This window comes from Mastigoproctus giganteus, chromosome 1 (genome assembly GCF_048544385.1).
Source record: "Mastigoproctus giganteus isolate SK-2022 chromosome 1, ASM4854438v1, whole genome shotgun sequence".
In the NCBI taxonomy this organism is placed as follows: Eukaryota; Metazoa; Arthropoda; class Arachnida; order Uropygi; family Thelyphonidae; genus Mastigoproctus; species Mastigoproctus giganteus.
The window spans coordinates 39010273-39029056 of NC_143575.1; the positions used below are offsets into that span (position 1 = coordinate 39010273).

General features: G+C 35.1%; 1 protein-coding gene across 1 annotated transcript in view; it reads left to right on the forward strand.

The window, feature by feature from the left end:
- LOC150090719 (scavenger receptor class B member 1-like) overlaps positions 1-18784 on the forward strand; it is a 93134-nt gene that overhangs the window by 19677 nt on the left and 54673 nt on the right. Inside the window, exon 3 of the mRNA XM_090379646.1 lies at positions 9327-9468. Within this exon, the coding sequence (XP_090235772.1) occupies positions 9327-9468 (142 nt within the window). The remainder of the gene's footprint in view (positions 1-9326; positions 9469-18784) is intronic.

The window sequence follows — 18784 nt, forward strand, 5'->3', positions numbered from 1 at the left end:
GAATGGAAAGAAACAATTAACAACGGAATACAGTTGAATAACAGGAATAAAATCCAAACTATATTATATGCTGATGATCAAGTTATAATTGCAAAATACGAAGATGAACTACAGACAGTAATAGTAGTAGTGGCATGTGATGCAAGAAAGCAAGTGTATGAGCTTATGCAGCATCAGCCAAAAAAAAAAAAAATCACACCATTCCCTCCAAATGCCTGTCTAGTTCCTCCATAAATTTATTTAACCTATCAACTTCCACAATGACAGATGTAAATTTGTTCCAGCAATTAACCACTTGCTGGCTAAAGGCAAATTTCCACACATCTATTCTACACCTGTCTTTTCTTAATTTGAATTTATGCCCCCTTAGGTTCCTAATCTGAACAAGTGGAAGGATCCCATCAGAATTCAGCATACTCAACCCAGCAAATGAACTTAATAAAATAGGTAAAAAGTACGAGATGAAAATCTCCACCTCAAAAACAAAATCAATGGGATTATGTGGAAAAAAACAAAGTCAAAATTGTTATTGATGATAAAATAAAAGAACAAATATCTGACTTCACCTATTTGGGAAATTTAATATCAAATGAAGGGAAAGACATCCACACTAAACTACAAAAATATAATAAAATGAATGGAACGATTAAACGCCACTTCGTAAAACAAATGGCAACTGAAACAAGATTACGACTGCATAACATCACTTCAAAACCAGCCCTCTTCTACAGCTGTGAGACTTGGGTCATAAATAAGAAAAATGCACACAAACGAGATTTTTAAGACCATTATTAGGCTTTACAAGACTAGACCACCAAAGAAATTTAGATATCCGTGAGAAATTAAAAGTAGATAACATAGTAAATGACATAAAACGGTATCAGGAAAAATGGATCAGCCACATATAGAATGAACCCAGACCGGATCCCAAAATTAGCCTTTAACTACAAACCTGCAGGCAACATAGATGTTGGTCGACCAAGACAATGATGGCGAGATCAAGACCACCTCCAAGAGCTACCTTAAACGGAACAGCTCTTAAAAGACCTAAGCCGGACCAAGTTCATGATGATGATGATGATGATAGTCTTTCCTGGTAATGGAAAAATTAATAAAACTAAGACAAGTTATCTAGAGGATGCATTCATTAAAATAACAGCATGAGTGATAGTTTTTAATTAATAAAAACTATCCACTTTAGTTAATTAATTAAAAACTACGTGTGCATTTGTTTCTGCACGCCTTGATGCACTGCAGACCATTATTTGCTGTACGTGACTTTGCATTACTATGGTACTTGCCATTGTTTAAACGTAGATCATTTGTTTGCATAGCCTAGAGAAGAAATGGTATCTAGCTAATTATTATTGTTATTTGTCAATATAACATAGTGTTGAAAATTTAATAACTCAGCAAAAAAGATTTGATATCTCAAAAAATAAAATTAAAAACTTGTAAAAAAAAAAAAAAAGTGAGCAAAGTTTTTTTTTTTTTTTCCAAGCTTTGCAAAAATTTCCACTATGAAAAGGTTTGAGATCAAATGGCGATGCCAAGTTCATTATAACCTCGACCACGAAAAGCATTGATATGAAACAATGTGCCAAGTTCATTATGGCTCAGCCATGAAAAGCAGTGAGATGTAAAAGTTATGCTAAGTTATGAACACACCTTCCATTATGGAAGGTGTGTTCATGACCATTTGAAAAGGTGTCGATGGATTGGCCATGATGGACCCGTTGCCTGGCCCTCACGCTTACCTGATTTATCGAGCCTTGATTTATTTCTGTGGGGGGCCCTCAAATCTATCGTGTATGAATCGCCTGTGGAGACGGAAATGGATCTCGTGGCGAGACTCGTCTGCACTGCTGCTACTGTCAAAGAAACTCCAGGTGTGTTCAACCGTGTCCGCCAAATCATGCTGCGTCGGTGTCACGCATGCATTGTGTCTCATGGTGGAACCTTCGAGCATCTGTTGTAACATCATGAAATGCATCCATCTCGTACTCCATTGTTAATATTATGTCAAATAAATGTTTGCCACTAATTATTGTCTTGTGTCATTTCTGCTTCTTGTGCCTCTGCTACCACTTTCCCGTGACGTTTCCGGTTATGGGTTCCTATGAGATTCACATTCCTTTAGATGTTACCTACCTCCCCTAAACATTTGTACCAATATTTTTGAGATACCCTGTATAACTAGTTGCTATGGTTTGGACCATATCTACAGCTGATCCAATTCTTTTTGAAGTAACATGGCATGGCTAAATTGTTACATCCTTCCCATCTTCAAATCATGAGCAAACTTTGAGAGCTTCCCTTGGATACCTTTGTCTATATATCATTATGAAAATTAGAGGGGAACCCAACATTGATCCTTGAAAGATTAACTTGTTATACTGGTCCATCTTGATGACTTGTCATTTATGAGAACCCTTTGTCTCCTATCTTTTAGTCACCTCATGATCCTGTGTACGACCTTGCTCTGTAATCTGAATTTGTTCCATTTTACATAGTAACCTTTCATGATTGGACAGTATCGAAAGCTTTACCCAAGTGTAGGTACATAATATTAAAATTGTTTCTTGCATGCAACTGTTTAATGAGTTCATAATGGTAATTTACCAGATTTATCAAGCATGACCTTCACTGGGATCTTTTTGAGGATACTGAGATCGCATTCTTAATCACAGAATTCATGATCTTCCCTACCAAAGAAATCAAACTCATTGGTCTATAGTTGCTGAACTCCTCTTTTTAACACCACCTTTGTGGATTGGAGAGAGATTAGTAATTTTCTGGTTCAAGGGCAAGTCTAATGATACTCTCATTAAAATTTCTAATGGTTCAATACACTCACATATAATCCTTTTAATTATAAGTTGAAAGATGCCAAAATGAGTAAAAAGAGTTGACAGGCTCAAATGAATAAAAGAAAAAAATCGTGGGATAGTCACAAGCTATTATGTGACACTACTTAATATGGCCTCCCATAGCCGAGTGGTCAGGAGCAGGAGTGCAATAACACATGCTCTTTGAGTAGACCGGGGTTCAAGCCCCTGACTGCTGAATACAGTCGATCTGCCAACCCGCACTGGACCAGCGTGGCAGATTATGGTCCATTTCCCTCAGCATGAATTGTTAAGGAGGCTTCCATCCTGCAGTGGTTTGATAATGGCTGCACTTTACCTTTTACTTAATATGATAATTAGAGGCAAATATATAATAAAACCACTGACAAGGTTAAGACTTGTAGAAGCTGAGTAGGAAATTTAATATACAGTGTAAACAGGTGGCAAGAAGGGCACAAGGTGTTCTATCTATAATTTATTAGAATTACACACACACACACACACACACACACACACACACACACACACACACACACACACACACACACACACACACACACACACACACACACACACTTTTAGCAAATGCAAAAAAGTGACTAGATTTGTGAATAGCAGTAAGCATTAACCATATGAGGAACACCTCAGAAGATGTGATCCACAGATTTTGGCAACTTAAGGAAGAATTGATTTGAAGTTTAAGGCCCTGCAGTGGATTGGTAAAATGAATGAGGAAGGATTATTCTCATTGGTGAGTGAGGCAAGAAGCAGAGAAGCACAACTATAAAATCTTAATATCACAAGCCCACAACAAACTGACTGAAATTTACCTTCAAGTAGTTGTTGTGTACTGTTGGAATAAGTTGTCTATAAGGGTAGCCAATATTTTGGCAAAATTCAAGGAGGAACGGGATAGGCAATTTTTGAAAAAGAAAATGAGTTTTTTATGCAAATGCATAATAAGTTTGCTTCCTTGCATCGTTATGACATTTTAATACTAAAATGTCACTGGACAAGTAAAGCTTCATGTTTTTAAATGCATGCACATTATTACTTAAGTGAAATCACATAAAAGAAAATGTAGATGGTAGCAGTAATGCTTTTAATATTCCAAACATTGCATTCTTTAATTAGCTCTATTAATAATAGTGTTTTCTTTTGTCTGTGTTACTATTTTAATATATCAGAAACACAAATTCACAGGTTATTAGTAAACAAAATGTCAGTATAGAATGAATTTACTCACCACAGAATCTCAAAAACCTGTTAATCATCTCTTGTCCTTACCAATGTTCTGATCTGAACTTTCACTTTTTTTTTAAAGACTGCATCATCTTTGGTGCCATCAAAGATATTGCTGATTCCACTTTTTTTTTTCCTTTTTTTTTTTTCTTTTTTCTTTTTTTTTTTTTTGAAGGATTCTAAAGGAAAGTAGGATTTATTAATCATTGCTCTTGGGAATAAATGATCAGCTCTAGTGATACATGTATGAGATCTCACCCTCCTCCCACCATCTATCTCAGATATGCTGAGCAACAGTCTAATTTTAAAAAAATATTCACTGCATACTCCTAGTATACCTCTAGGCTGTAAGATGCACAGAAACTTTAGGCAACATTTTCATGAAAAAAGTGTCTCATGATCTGGAAAATATAGTATATATCCACTTTTGAACTACCATTATTATAAACACATAAATGAAACATGAACTAATTCAGTTTTAAAATTGGCACACGTGTAGTTTTTAAATTTAATCAACTTTTTCCAAAAACTTTGTTCTGAAAAAGCCGATTAAATATAGAAACTGCATGTGTCAGTTGTGAAACTTAAGTATGTGGTAAAAATCATTATATACCAATAGCAGTGTGAGATGTATCTTGTACAACTTGAACTGTGATGTATTGTGGTTTGTCAATTAGACACGTGCCATGCAAGTTCTGATATTGGTATGCTGATGTAAACATCACTTTATATATACTGGAGGACAAAAAGGTAAGGTGTAAGTACAAAAGGTCTATAGTTGGCAAATGTAATTGATACAAATGAAATTTGATATGTTATGAACATCATGCATGTGTAAACTCACAGGAAGGCATTTTGGAAATATGTAAATTAGCTTTTGTTCCTGAAAATGTACCTACAGCCTCTAGCAGAGGAGGTTGAAGACCTTAATGGAATGTACTATCATACTAGAATTTCTTCCTTCAGTCCCTTAAACTTAAGAACTGCTGAAACTAAGCTACATTATTGGAGACATTGCCAATTTCATCAAGCTTTTCACATATCTAAAAAGCAATCAATGTAGTATTTTATTTATTTTTTCTGTACCAAGATTATCATTATTGAAGTCACAGGAATCCTTGTACTGTTAAACTTCCATTGCAAAAATTACCACCAAAGGCAATTCAACAGACTAACGCCAAAGGCAATTCATGAGGATGTGGCTACAACATTGGGGAGGTTGTCCCTTCATATTCCATGGTTATGAAGTGGACAGCAGAATTTAAATGAGGAGGGAAAGCCTGGAAGATGATCCACACTATTGAAGACTTGCAATATCTATCAATCTAGAAGTTATTTACAGTGTGCATGACTTGGCGAGTGACAGTTCGATATATTGCCAGCACCTTAGGTATCTCATCCGAACATACATACCACATAATAACAGAGGTACTCACTATGAAAAAAGTGTCAGCACAATGGGTCTCAAAGTTGTTGACAGCAGATCAAAAATGCAAGAGTTGTCAGGTAAACATTTTCATCATTTTCAAGAAGAGTCAGCAAATTTCCTTGCAAGGTTTGTGACTATGGATGAGATGTGATTCCATCACTTTCAGTCAGAGACAAAGGAGCAGTCCAAATGGTGGGAACACAGTTCTCTCCAAAGAAACTCTTATAAGGCATTTGCATGAAAATACCAAAGAAAACTCAGCAAAGGAGTCTTGTTCCCCCAGGAAAACACACCTGCTTACAAATCTATCATTGCCATTGCTGCACTGCATGAGTGCAGCTTTGAAGTCCTGGTCCATCCCTCATATTCACCAGATCTAGCACCATCAGACTTATCTGTTTCCTAATTTGAAAAAAAGTACCCATCTTGCATCCGTTTTTCCCACTGACAGTGACATTGTTGCTGCAGTGGGCAGATGTATTCAATGCATTGCACCATTTGCAGCAAAAGTGTATCGACTCCAAAGGGGCTATGTTGAAAAGTAACAGTAACATGTTACCAGACTTCTCAAATAAACCCTTCATATTTTTGAAATGCCACTCATATGATGCTATTTATTTGTAATGCATGCCATCATTAAGGTGTTCTGCTGATTCTGTTTCTAGTTCCCCACCGATGAAGCTGTTCCTAAATCAGTTGGAAACTAGGCAACCATAAGTGAAGCACCTGTATGACTTGGCATAGCTATAGTTGATTAGCTCTAAATAATTTAGAACCCAAACATCCTCTAAATAATTTACTTTTTGCTATCTCTCATATCCTTCTTGCAGTTCTACAAAATATGATGGATGACCACTAGATATGATATTTGCTAACCAAATCATTGCCTGTTTCAAGTATGGGGATAGATAATATCTTCCTTGATAATTTAATAACTTCACTGTATTATTCATTTGGAATAGTCTAGGTTTAATTTTCATTGACCACCATGGGAATTTCTTAAAGGCATTTCAGCTGGTGGGGGAAAAACTGCAATTAGATGGTCTTAGACAGAGGATACCCCCCCCCCCCCATTGGATTTTACTTTATAGACAGGCAGACCAAAAATGCTCTATAAATGCAGACCAAGAATAAATGCTCTATAAATAATGGATTTACTCTACCTTATCAAAAGTAATGGGACACATGTAATCTGTTGGGTTAAGATCAGGGTTCTGTGATAGTCACACCATTATCTCAATGGCATTGAGATAATTCTGTCTGCAAATCACTAGTACACAAGTTATGCTTTGTGATAGGAGGCATTATCCTGTTGGAAGGTGTAGGGACTGTTTCCATAATTTTCAGTGGGACATCATGCACAATGGCTAGTGAACAGAGACTGTACTATGAAACATCCTGGCCAATAACACTGCCAGTTGAAAAATTCACAGTTCAGACACAATTTGGTCAGAAGCACTTGTCAGGCATTCTACAGATCAGAACATGGTCTCAGGCTGTAATAAAATGGTAAGAGTGTGAATCATTATTCACCATTCCATAATACTGCTTTCCATTGTGCCACAGAGCAGTTTTAATACTAGTTGCAGCCATACAGTGCAAGGAAGTCTGTGGCTTTTGCTGCGCTGCATAAAAAAAAAAAAAAAATCATTTCCAACATAGTTACTAATCCAGCTGACCTTTGAATTTACTCAAGCTATCAACCTCAACTATCCTCAGATTCTAATTCTGCTAAGTAACAACTCTCTGGCTAAAAGAAAACTTAAAAGAAAACTAAAAGAAAACTGCATGAGTGCAGCTTTGAAGTCCTGGTCCATCCCTCATATTCACCAGATCTAGCACCATCAGACTTATCTGTTTCCTAATTTGAAAAAAAGTACCTATCTTGCATCCGTTTTTCCCACTGACAGTGACATTGTTGCTGCAGTGGGCAGATGTATTCAATGCATTGCACCATTTGCAGCAAAAGTGTATCGACTCCAAAGGGGCTATGTTGAAAAGTAACAGTAACATGTTACCAGACTTCTCAAATAAACCCTTCATATTTTTGAAATGCCACTCATATGATGCTATTTATTTGTAATGCATGCCATCATTAAGGTGTTCTGCTGATTCTGTTTCTAGTTCCCCACCGATGAAGCTGTTCCTAAATCAGTTGGAAACTAGGCAACCATAAGTGAAGCACCTGTATGACTTGGCATAGCTATAGTTGATTAGCTCTAAATAATTTAGAACCCAAACATCCTCTAAATAATTTACTTTTTGCTATCTCTCATATCCTTCTTGCAGTTCTACAAAATATGATGGATGACCACTAGATATGATATTTGCTAACCAAATCATTGCCTGTTTCAAGTATGGGGATAGATAATATCTTCCTTGATAATTTAATAACTTCACTGTATTATTCATTTGGAATAGTCTAGGTTTAATTTTCATTGACCACCATGGGAATTTCTTAAAGGCATTTCAGCTGGTGGGGGAAAAACTGCAATTAGATGGTCTTAGACAGAGGATACCCCCCCCCCCCCATTGGATTTTACTTTATAGACAGGCAGACCAAAAATGCTCTATAAATGCAGACCAAGAATAAATGCTCTATAAATAATGGATTTACTCTACCTTATCAAAAGTAATGGGACACATGTAATCTGTTGGGTTAAGATCAGGGTTCTGTGATAGTCACACCATTATCTCAATGGCATTGAGATAATTCTGTCTGCAAATCACTAGTACACAAGTTATGCTTTGTGATAGGAGGCATTATCCTGTTGGAAGGTGTAGGGACTGTTTCCATAATTTTCAGTGGGACATCATGCACAATGGCTAGTGAACAGAGACTGTACTATGAAACATCCTGGCCAATAACACTGCCAGTTGAAAAATTCACAGTTCAGACACAATTTGGTCAGAAGCACTTGTCAGGCATTCTACAGATCAGAACATGGTCTCAGGCTGTAATAAAATGGTAAGAGTGTGAATCATTATTCACCATTCCATAATACTGCTTTCCATTGTGCCACAGAGCAGTTTTAATACTAGTTGCAGCCATACAGTGCAAGGAAGTCTGTGGCTTTTGCTGCGCTGCATAAAAAAAAAAAAAAAAATCATTTCCAACATAGTTACTAATCCAGCTGACCTTTGAATTTACTCAAGCTATCAACCTCAACTATCCTCAGATTCTAATTCTGCTAAGTAACAACTCTCTGGCTAAAAGAAAACTTAAAATATACTTTATACCTCTTTTCCCTTAATTTCACCTTCATTCATTTTACTGTCCCCTCTCATAGTGTTGCACTTTACTCCAATCAGATTAGACTTAAAATATACTTTATACCTCTTTTCCCTTAATTTCACCTTCATTCATTTTACTGTCCCCTCTCATAGTGTTGCACTTTACTCCAATCAGAGCGACAACCAGTTTTGATATATATATATTTATTATTATTTTTATTTTATAAGATTATTTTATTATCTTATTATAAATTCTTTTATATCATTTTATTTATATATAAAAATGAATTTATATATCATTTTTATTTGCATTGAGATATATATTTTCACTATTTGGTGTTAAAATAAATAATTCTCAATTTGAGGATTTTATTTCTCATATAAAAGTTTTAAATTATAATTGTTATGAACACAGTCTGCATATTCATTGCGCAGACTACTATAATGTCAGCAACCATTTCATTTAATAATACTGTAATGAAGAAAAGCTATTTGTTTAAAAAAAAATTAATTATATTAATGATGATTTTAACTATTTGTTTAAACAGTAATACAAAGGGTTTTCTCTGCAGGCAAACACGCAACAAAATAAATATTACTTGGAATGACAATGGAACAGTTTCATATATGCAAGTAAAAAGATGGTATTTTGAACCTAATATGACTGTGGGTTCTTTGGATGATATAATCACTACCATAAATGTTCCGTTTGTAGTAAGTATTGCAAATTTATTTTCATAAGATGAATGTTTTAAACTCTTTCCCCCCCATAATAATTCAATTTTTATACTTTATTTTATTTTAGAGCACTGCAACAATTTTACAACGAATGAGTTAAAAATACCAAATTATGTAATGTACACATTTTGAGCCTATTCAGTTATCATATAACATACCTCAAGCATTAAAAATTCTATGCTATGCTGTTCCTTAGCAAGTAATGCTTAAACATCACAAACATTTTTATTTATACCAGGTGGTTATAAAATAGGTTTCCCTATTCAAGAGACCTTAGTGTCAAAATGGTTAGAGATAGCACTGTGAAAATTGGCGGGTATGTCATTTAGGGTATGGTGAAGTGATTTGTAGAAGAAAAAAAATTTGTTCAAATTTCTGCCACCAGGGGAGAAATTAGCACTGTAAACATGAGATCAATACTTAACTTAGAATTAGATTTTAATATCAGAACTTAAATCTACAGATACTGTTCTATGTGCTTGACTTGAGATGACATTCTGAAAATGGAGGACTATGTGCAACACAATTTCGTGTAGCTCTCATTGGGGATGATGTTTAATGCATGCTTTCAAATCGACAAGCATCTGTATGCTGCCACAGTAAACTGGCTTTTAAGTATCCCCATAGCCAGTAATCACAGGGATCTGCTGATCGGGCTGGCCAGAACTGTGGAAAGTCTCTAGAAACGATGCGAGCAGTTCCTTCACTTGTCAACCAATGTGGGGAGGGGCACCATCTTGCATAAACACTACGGTCTCCAAGTATTGCCTTTCTTGCAGAGCAGGAATAATGTGATCTCTTAGAAGAGCGCAATACCGTGCACTAGTTACCATACACCTTACGGGGGGGGGGTAGCATAATGTGTAAACTCTTTTAAAAATGGTCTGATTATAAACTCTGCTGTGAATCCACACCATACTGTAATGTATGGCCTTTGTAGTGGTCTTTCATGCACAGCAGATGGACGAGAAGTTCCCCATATTTGGCAGTTTTGTGTGTTTACAGCCCCATGAAGAGTGAAATGTGCCTCATCAGACCACAAGATCATTTGAGTCCATGTATCGTCAAGTTCTATGTGAACCAGAAATCGTAGAGCAAAGTCTATTCGTTGTTGCTGATCACAAGACCTTAGTTCTTATGCTAAGTGAAGCTTGTACAGGAACCAGCGTAAAATTATTTGAAACACTTCACATACAGTAGACCATGGAAGGTTCAAGTCTCTTGACACACCTCTGGCACTACTGACTGGTAGTATTTTGCATTCTGACCTGGAGGCCATTGCAACTGCCACTTCATCCCCTACATTTGTTCCAATATGTGGTTGTCCCCGGCCTGGAATTACACCCAACTCCCCGGTCACTTCAAATTTATTAGTTTTCAAAGCCCCACTGACGTCAAAGGTCCTTTACACAAACCCTTAAGTTTCTGATATTCACATAGTGCTGCATTAGCATTACTATTATTCTATTATCTTCACTATGTTCATCCATCTGCAGATGGATGGACATAGTGAAGATTTCTGCTTTTATCTAATAGGATGTTAGATAAAAGCAGATAAAAGATTTAATATCAGAACTTAGAAATCTACAGATATTCAGAACTTAGAAATCTACAGATATTGTTCTATGTGCTTTCCTTCACTTGATGACGTTCTGAAAATGGAAAATGCAACATAGTTTCATGTAGCATCTCATTGGGGATGCTGTTTAATGGCCTTTCTGCTTTTATCTGACTTTTATCTAGAAATCGCTTCCCATACCCTAAATGACATACCCACAGATTTTCACAGTGCTACTCTGTTTTTACACAAAGGTCTCTTGAATAGGGAAACTTATTTTATAACCACCCGGTACATAGAAAACTCTAAATTTTAAAGGGAGTCAAATTTCTGTTCATCTAATTTTAATGAAATTTAGGATGGCCTCACATTTTTTTAAAATACACAAATATAAAATTTCAAGAAAATCTGTCCAGTAGTAGTAAAGCTGTTGCATGCAGATGGATGGATATAGTGAAGATAATAGGTGCTTTACACATTTATGAATGTGCTTGAAAAATGCTGTAGTTTCAGATTTGAGCTGAACATTTCAGTTATTTGTAGGAAAGAATGAATTATTATAGATAAATTATTTTTGCTCACTTTTATAGGTAATTAAATACCACATTCAGACCTACAAACTCCCTAACCTTCCAATGTTCCAAAAAGGTTCCCACCTTCAGATTTTTGTTTCATGAATAACAAATGGTGGTTGTGTGTCACTAAATCCTACATAAACAAAGTTCATGGGAATAGGTATACAAAGTAACATGAACTTCTGTGGATTTGTTTCTAGTAGCTGTATAGCATTCTGTTTAATCACAGGTTGTATACATTCCTAACATTCTGAGTAAAAAATCTCATGACATAACAAAAGAAACAAATTACACTAAAGTGTCTACATCTGTGTAGACACTTTAGTGTAATTCATTTTGATTTTGTTGAATAAACTATGCATATAGTTGTTAATGCAACTAATTAAAAAAAAAAAAAATTTTTTTAAACAGAAATTTTCAAAAATTAAAAAAAAAAAAAAAAAATATGTTACAATATGATATTTTGTTATGAAATTTTTTTCTTTCCTATTCCAGAAGTATTACCCTACCATTACATGTTTTCCATTCCATTACTTGGCTTAGTAAACAGGATTCATTGAAGAATAATTGCTATTATTCATATGTAGTCATAATTGTATCACTATTCACCACATAGTTGTAGTATATGATTCAGGAAGGTGGCATAGAAATAACATCTAGTTTTCAATAAATTGTATTCTGAAGTGTTTGCTTGCTTTATTTAACCAAAGAAGAATGACCTGTTTTCTTTTTGTACAGTGTGGCTATCTGATTTCTCTGCAATTCCTCCACCTACAACAGGATTTTGAATGTTACAGTAAGTGAAGCAGCACACCATTTGTGGTAACAGTTCTTATGCATTCCAGCTTGAGGTTTTTACCATATTGTACTAAAAATATCTTTTAGTGGGTAAAATTACAACTACAGGTGGAAACAGGAATTTGTAATACTAACCTGTTTAAGTAAAAACAGTGGAAAGAAGAAAAATCTGCTCATTTTAGTCTTTGATTTGGTAGTGATTTTTAACTTTATCTAAGTTGTTCTTTTCTGTGTAGTTAAGGGATTACTTTAATTACTTGTCCATTATGTATTTGAAAGTGATTTTATCATTTTCTGGAAATTAGTTGATTGGAGAGGTATTGTGGTTTTCAGTCTACCCTGCCTTTTGTGACAAGCCCCTCTTCCTTTTTTTTTTTTTGAAAATTATCTAAATTCAGTTCAGAAGGGGGTGGGGGAAATTACCATTGGGAGCCTGATGTGTTCGGGCTCCGAACATAGGGAATCTCTCCAAACAATGGGGGGGGATTACCATTGTTGAAAATTCTAAAATATTGGAAAGTGAACTGTTCAGAATACTACCTTTCTGTGTAGACAGAGGCACAACTCTGATTTTTGGCATCCATGCAAAAATTTAAAAGGGGCCTCCCATAATAGGTTTAAATTATATATTTTTGGACTTCATTTATGGGAAGGGAAGCCATACTTTCATGTAGCAGAAAGGAATACACCTTTCTGTAACCTGAATACTGCAAAACACCCACATAAGGAATTGTGAACATTTTTCAGTATGATAGTGTAGGCTGCTTAGGACTGGAAAGAAAATGCAAAAGAAATAAAAGTTGTTGGAAATTCTGTATTTGTCTACCTTCTGGTATTTTATATGATAATATATATTTTATTTAATATCTAACTAGGGGGCTTTTCCCCCTGCTCACTTTGCTCGCCCACCCCATCGCACGCTTTTCTACATAAAATGTAGAAGTATCGGAGTAAGACAAATCTTTTCTATGTAAAAGACACACCTCAGAACGTGCTGGTTGATATCTAATCAGGAAATGACCTATGTAATTATTTACCTGTGCATTTGTAGTGTGCAGTATTCTCAAAGTCGAATAAATATCATAGTAAAACTCCAGAACAGTGTGCACCCTCCAACATGGTGGCAGCAAGCAAAACAGTGGGAAAGCAGTAATTGATAAGTTGACTCCCATATTTCGACAAACAGACAAGAACAAAGCAGTGATTGGCAGATGCCATTGCTTTCCCCGCCCATCCTAGGTTGATATGCTTAGGGTGTTTTTCCCCACATTTGCCACTGTTTTTAAATCAGGAACTTGTTTTCCCATTTTAAAACAGCAGGATGGAGGGATAAACACCCTACCTCAGCTAAGACCCCCCCCCTCGACGACACAAAGCAATCAGAAAAACTACAATAATTGACAGGTGCCTTCACCTGTCAATTATTGTAGTTTTCCTTGCTTTCATCGAAGTACCTGCCAGTGTATACTATCCTGGACTTCAGCCAATATCATCACCACCATGTAATTATTTACCTGCATTTACATAGGTCACTTAGGAAAAGGCCTTTTGCTTCAGGTTCCATAATACATGAGGAATACTGTTGCATCCTGACTAAGAGCAGGACTAAAATATTTAACTGAAATATTTGCAAACTATACAAATATTTACAAAATACTAAACCACAGTATTTAAAAATATACAATTTTCATTAATATAATATAAAAAAAAAAACGTTACAATGGAACATCAAATGTTAGACAGAGAATCACGTGCACGAAGTTGGTGAATGTTATGGAGGCAGTTGTCAATAATTAATTGCATCTGTAGTGACGTAATTGCCTTGACTTCTTCTCCCAGTTGCTCGAATAAATATCACTAGGAGGACAACCTTTTTTAATGTATAGATAGATATGCTTAATTCAATTCCAGAACCTTGTATATTGTTTAAATGTTATGATACACAAGTAAAAGCTTAAACTTGAAAAGAAAGAACTGTCATACCTGTGTAAGGTGTAGTAATCAGTACTTATTACTTCTATTAGTTACAGAAAAAGGAAAAAAAAGTGAGCATACAGGAACAGATGTTTTGTTTTCTGTTCTGCTTCAGTGTGCAAAGACTAGTTTGAACACCAATCCTACACTCCTTACAGGTCTGAGTGCCCCCAAAATTTATCAATTCAATATAGTGATTTAAAACAATCTTTTAATTTTAAAGGGTGGAACCATATGCACCATTTTTGGGACACTTTTGAGCAGGTGGGCTTTAAAGCATCTCCTTTTAAATTATAGCAAGGTTGTTTTTTTTTTTTTTTTTTTTTTTTTTTAAATGTTATATGAGTTTTTGCAGAGTCAATGCTGAAATCCATATAATATATTAAAATATAAGAAAAATAAATGTTATAACTTGCCAAAAAAAAAAAAAAAAAAACATGCAATTTTGGCAGTAAATTTGAACCCAGTGATGGATCTTTTCAAACAGAATTCACAAATACATTCAGCACATGGCTCCCAACCCACTCAAATTGTTTTAGCTGGTATTTCAGTATGGGCAAAAATAGCTAGATGCTGAGAATAAAAATAATATAAATTTCAAAAAATGCCTCCTAGGAGAAATTTAGAAATTTGCTTGGGAATCTGATTTGTCATATGATAACTGGAGGGCCTGACACCATCTACATTTGTAAAAATATATGCTGTCAGCATTTTTTTTTTTTTTTTTACAAATGTAGAAATGTATATCCATAAATTTAGAATACAGGTGACCCTTGCTTAATGCTAATAATTTGTTCCGGAAAAACAGAGCGCTAAGTGAGCACCGTATTCCCATAATGTAACATATGTATTTGTGAGTCATAGTCTATATCACTGCAACTCACAAATAATAAATGGTAGTGAAAAGATGTCAAACGTCGGTCAAAATATTTAATATTAAAAAATCTGTACATATAAAATATTCTCCATTACATCATATTATGTGTTAAGTAACTACATTACGTATCAAAATTAAACTTAAAATGCCAATTAAAATCACGAATTTATTAATCCGATGTCCCTGGGCTGTTGAGTTTTCGTATCTTTGGTCGATTTTGGGTTGTACTTTGACCCCTTCCTAGTAAACTAAAAGGGATTTTACTTTAAAATCTCCCGCAGCATTACCACTCAACAATTAAGTCAACTGATCCTTTGTCACTTTGAAGTCTGGCATGTTTTTTTTCTTCTTTCGATATGAAACTTCTTTTAGGCATTTGTTTCCAAAAATGTCCTGTTTCATCTACGTTAAAAACTTGAAGTATAACACCTCTCTTCAATAATTTTAAGAAATTCTTTTTTGAAAGTTTCGGCTCCTTCTTGATCTGCACTTACGGCTTCTCCCTGAATTTTTTAAATCTATCAAACCAGCCCTTACTAACTTTAAATGGTTCCACATTTTTTTTTTTTTTTTTTTTTTTTTAAGGTGAACTTTCTTCAGATCATCCATCATATAGGCTAATCGCTTTTTATTTAATAATATTTAACTTAATGGAATTGTGCGCTGGATATTATCTTCAATAAAATTATTTAGAAGTCTCTCTCCATTTCAATTATAATAGCCAGCCTAGCCATAACTAATTTAATTGCTTGCAGTGGAACAGCTGTCTTTCCTGGTGCTAAAATTAATTCTTTATTTTTTATAATTGTTCCTGCAGTTGAATCTGCCAGTCCTAAGTGATTGCACACATCCACTTGTCGTTGAACAGAATCGATTCACTTCAAAACGTATAATTTAATTTTAAAATTCGGTCTTTTTCTTACCTTAGTAGGCTTCGTACCATGTCTAGATGTTGTTGCTTTTTAATTCTTATTTGCCATTATTAATCTTCAAAAATGTAATTGCATTATTATTAGCCACTTTTTTTGAATGAGAGAGAGAGATTTGCAAGTCTGCATGTGAAACTTTTTTTTTTTTTTTTTTTTTAATGCTATTTTGCTATTCATTTTCAAGCTATTGACTACATCAGATGAAACGTTTTCGTTAAACATGCCAAAAATTTATCTGTACGCTGGTAAAACAGCATTATAGTGAGGTGTTAGAGTGAGATATGGATTATAATATAAGAACAGCGTTATAGCGAATCAGCGTAGAGAGAACTGCATCATAATGAGGGCCTGCTGTACTGTGTTCAAGCATGGAGGCCTCATCTGAAAAATGACATTGAGCTTCTTGAAAGAGTCCAAAGACAGACAACTTGAATGGTGAGATCGGTAGAAGGACAACCATATGAGGAAAGAATCCAATTATGTGGGTCACAGAGTTTGGCAACCAGACACCTCAGAGGTGACCTGATTGAGTTTTATAAGACTCTGAGTAAAATTGTGGAATGAAGGTGGAATTCTCACTGTTGGAAAGAATTCCAGAGCTAGGGGTCATAAATTCAAGTTACAGGGGTTGAGGTTTAGACTAGATTGTAGGAAGTTTTCTTTTAGCCAGCGAGTCATTGATTGCTGGAACAAGTTGCCCTCACAGGTAGTCAAGGCTGACAGTTTGAATAAATTCAAAGGTCAACTGGATAGTTACCTGTGTAAGGAGGGTAGCATATAATTTGTATTTCCTTATCTACTTTTTTTTTTTTTTTTTTTTTTTTGTGCCAGTGCTGCAAAAGCTTGTGGTCTCCTTGTACTATATGGCAAATACTATTGCTATTTATATATATATTTTTTTCTTTTCTTTTTACAAATGTATATCCATAAATTTCTTGAGTATTTTGGAGGAAATAAGTTAAATAGAATATCAAACAGTTCTTAATTAACATGTTTTATTTCCTAAGGAATGCCTGCAAATAATAGTGGGGGTAAAAATTACTGCTGAAATTCTAAAATATTGGAAAACTAACTTTTTCAGAATATTGCCTTTTTGTATAGGCAGAGGCACAACTTTCAAGAGAAAAACTTGAATTAGTGCACATACTATCAAAGTACTTTTAAACTTGAATACATAGTAAATATTTTTTTGAACTATCATTATACAAGAAAAATTATTTTAATTTCTGTGATGAGAGATAATCTGGTGAAAGGAGGCGGCGGAGAAAGATGTGTTGCTGGGTTCAGAAAGTTAGGAACTACTGATATAATTCAAGATTGAAATGATATATGTACTCACAATACACTGGACAAAAATTTAGTCACATGTGATATTTAGGGTTTATAACAGATTGAACACTTTTCTTCTACTGTTGTTTGTTTATAGTTAACCTTGTATTCTCACCAATTAACCTTGTACTCTAAAATTAGAGTATAAGGTTAACTGGTATTCTATATTTATAGGAATACCAGCCATGACTGAAGAAACAAGGGTTTCCACCATGAAAGGTGGGGCACAAAAAAGATATTAGTGTGGCAGAAAGGAGTGATAACATTTCGCAGATCTAAAGGATATCTTGTTAAAGAAGTAGCTGAATTAGCTGGTGTTTCAGAAAGAAAACTAATAATTTTTTAAGGAATGATATGAATCAAAATCAACCAGAGGTCAACTGTGATCAAAAGTCTGTGCTGAAGGATTGTAATTGGCAACAAATATCACATCTAGTAAATGTAAAACATGTTTCTACCAAGATATAACAGCTGCATAGGGTTAACCATGGACCTTGCCAGCCAATTTCTGTGAGAAGTGAATGATTATAAAGAGTTGCATAACATAGATATAGGTGCCTCCGTAGCCAGGTGAGCAGGAGCAGCAGTGCATAGCACACGCCTCTTGATTAGACTGGGGTTCGAGCCCATGACCACCAAATATGGAGGATGCGGAAAGGTCATGTAATGACCACCACATATACCCGGAGCAATATGGCCTTAGTTGCTAATGCTCCTAAAAACCAAATAACAACAACAACATAGATATCTGGAATAGGGTGCCCAAAAATGACCAATGTTAATAGTTGCACATACAAAAAAATTATGGCTAATATGGTGCTAAAAGGAATAAAAGTGGACTTTTGATGATTGAAAAGCTGTGACGTGGTCTGATGAATCCAAATTTTCCTGTATCTAATGATGCCAGGCACAGAGATCACAGAAGCAGTGAGTGAGGCATTTCATCCAGACTGTGTGCAAGGTGTTGCATAAGCTGATAGTGGGTCCATGATGCTTTGGGAACACTTTAATTATTAAATAGGTCTCCTGCTTGAATTGCCAAACAGGATGAATCAGGCTGGCTATACAATATTCTGAATGATCAAGTTGTGCCTTCTGCTGAACATTTGAAGGACACTCGTGATTTTCATTTTCTTTTATGAAAACTGTCAGGTACACAGGACCTGTAATGTTTAAAAGTGACACAACAAACATGAGGGAATTGTAGGGCATTTAAATTGGCCAACCAAATCACCAGATTTAAATTCCATAG